Raw genomic sequence first — 8,360 nt, forward strand, 5'->3', positions numbered from 1 at the left:
CAGACATCTGAGCCTATGGGGCACATTTCTTATTTTAAACTAGCACATTCTGCTCAGGCCTCTGTAGGCTCACAGCTATCTCATAACACAAAATGCATTTAGTCTAACCCTAAAAGTCCCAGTAGTCTTTATCAGTCTCAACACTGTTGAGAAGTCCAAAGCCCAAGTTTCTTTTTTTGAGACCCAAGGCAGTCTCTTAACTGTAACCCCCCTGAAAATTCAAAAGGCAAATTACATACTTCCAACATATAGTGCCAAAGAATATACATCCCTAATCCAAAAGAGAGAAATGAGGGCATCGTGAGGATTGAATCAGAACAAGATCTAAGCTCAACAGGGCAAACACAAAATCTTCCAACTCTGTGTCCAGTGTCTGGACTTTAGTTTCATGAGACTTAGATGGCTCCAGCTTTGCTCTTAGAGTGGCTCCACTCCCTGTATCAGCTCTCTCTGGCAGGTATCTCATAACTATGATCTTCAACATCATGGGGTCTCCACCACAACCCTGACTTCATTTTCATAGCTATATATGATGGTCTCTCACAGCTCCTTACAGGGATTCCTCTGTCACACATTATTGTCTGGCCTCGGGAGCTCTCTGAAACCATGCAGCTAGAATCCATGGCCCCCTCTCCCTCCCTCTTGCATCTTTCATGCCTCCAAAGATGGCACACTGACAAGTTTGACTGGGTCCTCACCTCCTTCAACCACTTTAGTAGCAGCTTCCCTGGGCTGAAGCAGTTGCTTCTAGGAACAAGCTGCCCTTTATGCTTTTCCTTTTACAAGTTGGAGACATAGCTAGGTGGGGTCTTCACTTACGGCATTTTTCCCATTGTTCTGGCGCAGAGCAGGAGGTCTCTCCTGAAGTGACACTAATCTCCTTAACAATGACAGCCTCATTTAGCACATACCTTGGCTGTACATTAAGCTTCCTAATGTATCTAAAGTATCATAACCAAAAGCAACTTACAAAAGGAATAGTTTTTTTTTAGCTTATGGTTCTAAAGGGGAAATCCCCTTTTATCTCCAAATTCCCTTTTTATTTATTTTTTATTACAGACCTTGCTCTTTTTTATTACAGACCTGTATACACATTATCAATAAGAGCTATACCTTAAATTCAGTGTTATGCTGTCTTGAAAGTTCTTCTACCAAAGAAATTAGTCTTTTTTTTTTTTAAGTAAATTTATTTTACAACATCATTTAGTTCAACATAATAGCCACAGATTCCCCTGTTCTCCCACTCTCGCCCCCCTCCCCCTCCCCTCATCCCACCCCCCATTCCCACCTCCTCCAGATCAAGGTCTCCCCCGAGGACCGGGATCGACCTGGTAGACTCAGTCCAGCCAGTCTTTTTAGTTCAGCCTCATGTAAATTCTCAGGACTTGGACAGAAAACAGCAAGATTGTTTACAAAAATATCACACTGTCTCTACTCCATAGTTAATACAGCCCTTGCTCCCCTCTGAAACATCATGAGCTAGGCCTCTATCTTCTGCATTATCCTCATCCCTACTATCTTCTAGAATGGCCCATTAAGCTCTGGTTACAGTATTCAGCCACTTTTCTAGTCCAAACTTGCAAAGTCTTCCATATTTCTCAAAAGTACAACATGATCAGGTTCTCCATAGCAACACCCCATTCCTGATACCAACTTCTCTATTAGTTGCTTTTCTGTTGCTGTGATAAAATACCAGAGGGGGATTCCATAATGGAAACAGAATCATGGTAACAGATAACTGAAGCAGAAAGCTGAGAGATCTCATATTCAAACAGCAGAGAGAGAACAGGGGTTGAGACTATAAACTCTCAAAGCCAGTTGCCAGGGACACACTTCCTCAGCAAGAGGAAGTCTGCTAAAGATTCCATAATCTCCCCAAACAGTGCCACCAACTGGGGACTGTATTCAAATATCTGAGCCTGTGGGTGACATGTCTCATTTAAACTATCAAGTTGTTGACTTGAAATTGTAAAAGGGTGATTAAAAATGAGAAAATAAGAAGTAACAAAAATTAGCGTAACAAAGCACAGATCCACAACCCTTGTTATAGGCACTCCAGAGAAAGAGATGAGTGGTAAGGAAGGAAAGATAAAATTGTCTTAGAACTAAAGGACATGCATCTCTAGACTGAAAACAAAACAAAACAAAAACAGGTTGCCTTGAAATTTAAAACACCAGGGCCAGAGAAATGGCTTGCTGCAAAACCTGACGAGCTGAGTTAAATTCCTGTGTCCCTCATAGTGGAAGGAAAGAACTGATTCTCACAAATTGTCCTCCTAGCTGCATACAAAGATTCCTGAGACCTCAAGAATCTGGCTTGTTAGATTTTAGTCACTCTGTTAAGAGTCTGAATTTCACCAGCTCTCCAAGTGGCTCAGAGAGACAGTTTTAGGAATCGCCAGTTCAGTGTGTTTCCAATAGTCAACAAAAAAGAGTCCTTGAATTCTACTAGAATAGAGAAAAGAAACTCTCCCTGTACCATGAAAGTGATCATGTTTCAAGACTTGAGCTTTAGGGTTTTTTGTATCCTAAGCTCACTGTGGACGAAACTTAGCATTTGGGTCAGGTGAGAGCCTTGATTTCTGTCTTTGTTCTCAGGCCTTCCTCAAGGAGTAGCTTCATGATCATTTATATGGTCATGAAACCAAACAAACAGGATTTTGAGAATAAGGAAGGACCAGAGTTCTTTGCAAATCACACCATTTCATAACAGCAAGCCAGGGTCTTCTGACACCATTGAAATGATACCACAGGAAAGTCCAGCTTCCTCGAAGTCCCATAATTACAACTGTTCCTAAAGCTCATGTCAGCATTTGGTACCATTGGCCTCTGTGGGCCAGCATGACAAAAACTGCGTTTCTGTAGGTAGTTTTATGGCCCTAAGAAAGGAACCCAGGATGAGTGATGTGATAGACAAGAGCATTTACCGTTGCCAAATGAGGTGGAGGAACTAACCAAGGCTCGAGAGAGAAGTCTTATCTCTGAATTTCGGTTCTTAACAGCTACTATGATGCCTTCGTCGTCTCCTCTCTTCGGCTCAGTGCCATGGAGACCAGCAGTGCCAGTTGCTGGGAAGGTCTTCCATCCTCCTCCACATCCCGGGACCATGCCCTTGGCTGGAGGAGTGCCAGGCGGAGTGCACAATCAGTTCATACCTCTGCAGGTGAGAGCTGGCAAGAAAACTGTGGCTTTAACAGTTACCTTCTTTTAATATTCAGAACAAAGCTGTTGATAAAAATGTACGTAGTTAGTACTTCCCAGTACTAACTGGAAGTCCTTTGTGTATGAACTAAGCTTGCAGTAGTGATACATTTCAGCTGATCTCTGGTCTGTTTATGGTCTAATAAGTAATACTAATTGTAGCAAGTAATATACATATTTTTAAGGATTTATTTTGGTTTAATTATTGCATGAGGGAGGGTATGTTCTACACAAGGGCAGATGCCCTGGGAGGTCAGAGGTGTTGGGTCCCCTGAAGCAAAGTTACAAGGCCAGCAGACATGGATACTGGGAACCAAACTCAGATCCCTGCAAGAGCAGTAACTCATCTACTGTCCATCTTTCCAGCCCCCATTATAAATAGAAGTCAAAAATCAATAGCGATTGGCACATAGTAACAGTCTGATTTGTGGTGTTTTCTGACACAAGCTTTTTTTTTTTTCTGCCTATATTGTTACTTAATGATGCTTTTACTCCTTCAAGGTTACGAAAAAAAGGGTTGCAAACAGAAAGAATTTTGAGAATAAGGAGGCCCAGAGTTCTCAAATCACACCGCTTCAGACTAGCAAGCCAGGGTCTTCTGAAGCCACCAAAATAATTCCACAAGAAAGCTCATCAGCCTCTTTGAAGTCCTCTCAAGCTCCTCAGCCTGTGTCTTCTCAAGTCGAAACTGCCTCCCAAGGCCATGGTGTGTCCCACCAGAAATCAGCCCCGAGCTCCTCGAGGAGGAAGTCAAGGAAACTGGCTGTCAACTTTAGTGTTCCTAAACCTTCTGAATAAATTTGATACCTGGGAGTGAATTTCTTTTCTTTCCATCTACATTTTTATAAATTGATATCTGTGTGTCAGAAATGTACTATTTTAGAATATGTTTAGATTGAATATTTTTTATTTTTAAGTTATCAGGCACTTTTCATGCTATTTAAGACTATATATCAAATTGTGCACTTTAAATATGTGCAATTTGTTGTACATCAGTGATACCTCAATAAAGCTGTAAAAAAAAAAAAGATCAAATTAAATCTTGTATCAAAATAAACATCGAACTAGGCATGGTAGTTCATGCCTATAACCCTTGTGCTTGAGAGGCTGAGACAGGAGGATTGCCATATAGTCAAGGTTAGCCAGGGCTACATAGTGAGTTCCTGGCCAGACTGAGACCTTGCTTCAAAAACCAAAAAAATAAAGTAGATGTCAGTGGGCTAAATATTAAAATATACACTCTAACCATTGGCTTCCTCGTTAGAAGCATCCCTGAACTATAAATTAGTCATCGTATTATAATAATAACCTTTTTTACACTATTATTGAGGGATAATTAAGTGTAGCATGAATTAGGCCTCATAATTTCCTAAATGTGGGTTTTATTTCTCTTTAATAATGTAGCAGCGTGGCTGGGAGAGTGGCGCTTTCTCTGTCATCACTTCCGTCTGTTGCCAGAGTCACTCCCAGCATGCTGCAGAGCCAGCGCCCTGGCCATGGAGCCAGCACACTGTGGCCATGGAGCCGGCGCCCTGGCCATGGTCATGGAGCCAGCACACTGTGGCCATGGAAGCCAGCGCCCTGGCCATGGTCATGGAGCCAGCGCCCTGGCTGGTGCTGCCAGTGTTGCTCTGTTATAAATCTTATACCAAAGCAGCTTTAGAAACCCCTCCAGATCATTCGTCTGGCTGCTTCGAACTAGGAATAGCAATCTAGATTTGAGAAATGACGGCTTTTTTTTTTTTTTTAGATTATTCAAGAACCAGCATTAAGAATTCTAATAAAATTAAGTTTCAAAATCTACAGGGTATAGTGATTACAAATCAGTCTTCAAATAGAGTACAGTACAAAATGTTAATCACTTTATTCTTGCTTAGGCTTCTTGGGATTTGTTTGTTTTGAGATGAGGTCTTGCTGTGTAGTCCTGGCTGGCCTGGTACTCATGGCAATCCTCCAAGTTCTGGGATTCCAGCCATGCATCACCACACCCACTTGTGTGGCTTTTCTCTGCGTCCTTCACATAGGTGAGAGCTCACCTTGGGTCCATGGGTAGAGCTTCCTGGGACTGATAACATTTTAAACTTTATAAAAATTCCAGGATGTTTGTGTGTATGTTACTGACTGCCTGTCCCATTCAGTTGTCCGTTTTTAGCATTTGCTGACCTCGGTGATGCCACATTTGTTTCTGCATGTCACTCATGGATATCTGTGTTCACACTGTTGAAATGATTTGGATTTTATGAAAATTTCTCAATGACATCAGGGCCTGCATTTATATATGAGCATATATTTATCTTTTAGTTTTGTGATATGTTTATATTTTTAAAGAGTAAAATGATCATACTTTTTAAAAAGTAGGAACCAGTCTTTATATGGAGCTGCTTATTGTTGTGTGTGATTTCATTAGCTCATTGAAAACTCTGCCATAAGTCTTAAAATAGTTTTACTATTTTTTAAAATGCTGTGTTGAACTGAATTCCTTTCTCTGCTGATCCCAGTGTTTCTCGAAATGGTGGCAGGATATATGTATACTAGTGGTGCCTTTAGTGTAGAGAGGTAAATGGTCATGTGACTTTCTGTAACTTTGTTTTCCAGTGATAGAAGTTGAGCTGTTTGTCAGTGCCTAGCACTCCCCCACATGCAGTGGGACACTGGGCTGAGGCGCAGGTCATTCTCACTGTCCATCTTCACTGTCACAAACATCCATTGGAGACACAAGGGGATGTTCAGTTATGACAGTGCCATGGGAACTCCTTCCAAGAGCCTCACTTACATTTATTCTACCATGCACTTACTCCTGTGTGATGGTTCCACCATGGTGTATGACCGTGTTCCCTGGAGAACACAGGAAGGATTCCTTCTGAAGGTCCCCTGAGAGATTTTAGTAAACGCGGTGCCATTGAACCTGTGAGGGTATTTCTCTAAAATTTGAGCACAAGCTAGTAATTATATATGGAGAGCCAGTAAGAATATTTGACCTTCCTTTAAAAAACAAAAATTCTAAGGGTCAAGCTTGAAGGGAAAATAAGAGAGGGCTGCATACCGGCAGACAGGGAGTGATCACGTCTTTTCTGCTCCTCCCATAGCTCTGTTGTCAATGTAGGTCTGACATCTGGGGAAACATGCAACCTCTGGAGGATGTGAGACAAGACTTACCAGCTGGATGGCTGTGAGGACACGGACCTGTGGACACGTCCAGAGGGCCTAGCAACATAGTTGTCCTGTGGGAACCATACACTTCTCCCTCTGGGATGGAGAGTCTGAGCCCACCCTCAAGCTTCTAAAATATGCTCAGTCGGCTGTCCAATCTAAGAACTTTTGGTGGAAATGGTAAACTTGGGTCACAAAAGGAAAGATTCCCCCCAGACTGTCTGTTTTTCATGTAACTAAAGTTATTTGATTAAACCTTCCTCTCCTCACAGGACTATTGCAAATATCCTTGTTCAATAAGTCTTTCTTTTTTAAGCAAATTGAGTTAAAGCTGGATCCTTTCAGCCATTGTTTCTTTTCACAATTCTGTGTGTTACCTGGTCACTACCTTAATTTTAAAATTTGGCAGATAAAATGCATTAATTGACTTAAATACTTCACAGACTAAAGGCTTAAACATCTAAACCTCAGTTGCATCAGAAAATTACTTCCTCTGAATCCCAGTTTCAATTTAAGGTTGTCCTTTGCTGAGAATGGTACCCCCACCTCTAATCCCAGCACTCTGAAAGCTACAGCAGGACTGTGACTTCAAGGCAAGCCTGGGCTATGTAGACACTGTCTAGAAAAAAAGACTCTCCTTCCTTTTCAAAGCAGTAACGAACACTGAGGGTATCCCTTCCTTCCCTGGTGAGCAGAGTGAGGAGTACTGATACCATTTTTCCTGTTACTATTTCCATTCCTGTGTGTTTAGACAGTTCTAGATTCCTGGTTCTCTAGAACCTAGGCAGAGAGGGAGACCTGTAGTATTTGCAGACTTCAGTGTACTTTTTTATCTCAAGGAAACAAACTATAGAGTCACTTTATTTACTCCCCTTCTGTGTGTCCGTTCTCTTTGTATCAAATATTTTTTCATAGTGGTTGTTTAGTTTCCAGCTTATATGACAGAATTCCATGGCTCTCCACTGAAGGTAGCTCTCACACACGTCTCTGCTATATTTCTTTGTACCAGCTTGCTTCCAGACTTTTCTTTTACTATAGAAGAAAATCTGTTAGAAATTATTATGAGAGGTATTCTGTATCTTTTTTTTTAAATCTGTCACCAAAAAAAAAAAAAATGATTATTTCTTTTTAGAGATGGTGACAGGATTGAAACTACAGTTCTTGTGTGCATTGCTGTTTGTTGTTGTTTTCTCAATGAAATGGTCTTTTTTGCAGGTACATCCTTTGCTAGCAAAATTTAGAGCTTAAAATTTTTAGTGTTTTTCAGCCTGACAATTCATATTCCCATTAGACATCCTCATTTTCTGCCAGGCACAGTAAGAGACAGCTCGATAGAACCAGCGGCCCTCCAGTACCAGGGAGGAGCAGACAAGAGGCCGCTGGAGTTTGACTGTCACATGCTGAGCTGGACAGCACTGGTCCTTTCTTTTGAGAGAGGGCAGGAGGGAGAGGGTTGAAGTGACAAAAATAAACTCCCTGCTCTTCAGTGACCGGTCTCAAGTGCAGCTGGGGACGGAGACTGCTGGCCAGTAGACTATCTACGTAGTGAAAGCTGTAGATAGAAGTTGATTTCCCACTGCCCGGCCCATCACTACCGATTAGTGCAGCAGGTGATGGTCTGTGAAGCTGCTTAGGGATTAGAAGCCAAGTTTTCGTTCTGTTTCTCTCAAAATGACAGGGTGAGAATGTGCCCCACAGCCTGCTTTAAGGGCTCACTCGGACTCAGTCTCTCCTATCCTCTCCACCCCATTCCTCTCCCCTCCTCCCTCCTGCTACAAAGCCCGCTGAGTTCTCCTGCCTCAACCGCCTAAATTCTAAGATTAGAGTATGGCTAATGCCCAGTGTGCTTTAAGCTGCTTTTCTTTAGTGTGTGTGTGTGTGTGTGTGTGTGTGTGTGTGTGTGTGTGTGTGTGTGTGTGTTTTGTTTTGTGTTTCAAGACAGGAATTCTCTGTAGCCTTAGCTGTCCTAGAACTCACTCTATAGAGCAGGCTGGCCTTGAACTCACAGA

General features: G+C 42.0%; 1 protein-coding gene across 4 annotated transcripts in view; it reads left to right on the plus strand.

The window, feature by feature from the left end:
• Positions 1-7,466, plus strand: part of Xrn1 (5'-3' exoribonuclease 1) — a 117,388-nt gene extending 109,922 nt beyond the window's left edge. For all 4 annotated transcript variants that reach the window (XM_028866012.2, XM_028866013.2, XM_028866014.2 and 1 more), the window contains 2 exons: positions 3,003-3,163; positions 3,703-7,466. In XM_028866012.2, the coding sequence (XP_028721845.1) occupies positions 3,003-3,163; positions 3,703-3,999 (458 nt within the window). In that variant the 3' untranslated portion in view covers positions 4,000-7,466. The remainder of the gene's footprint in view (positions 1-3,002; positions 3,164-3,702) is intronic.
• Positions 7,467-8,360: the final 894 nt, after the last annotated feature.

This window comes from Peromyscus leucopus, chromosome 7 (genome assembly GCF_004664715.2).
Source record: "Peromyscus leucopus breed LL Stock chromosome 7, UCI_PerLeu_2.1, whole genome shotgun sequence".
Lineage (NCBI taxonomy): Eukaryota > Metazoa > Chordata > Mammalia > Rodentia > Cricetidae > Peromyscus > Peromyscus leucopus.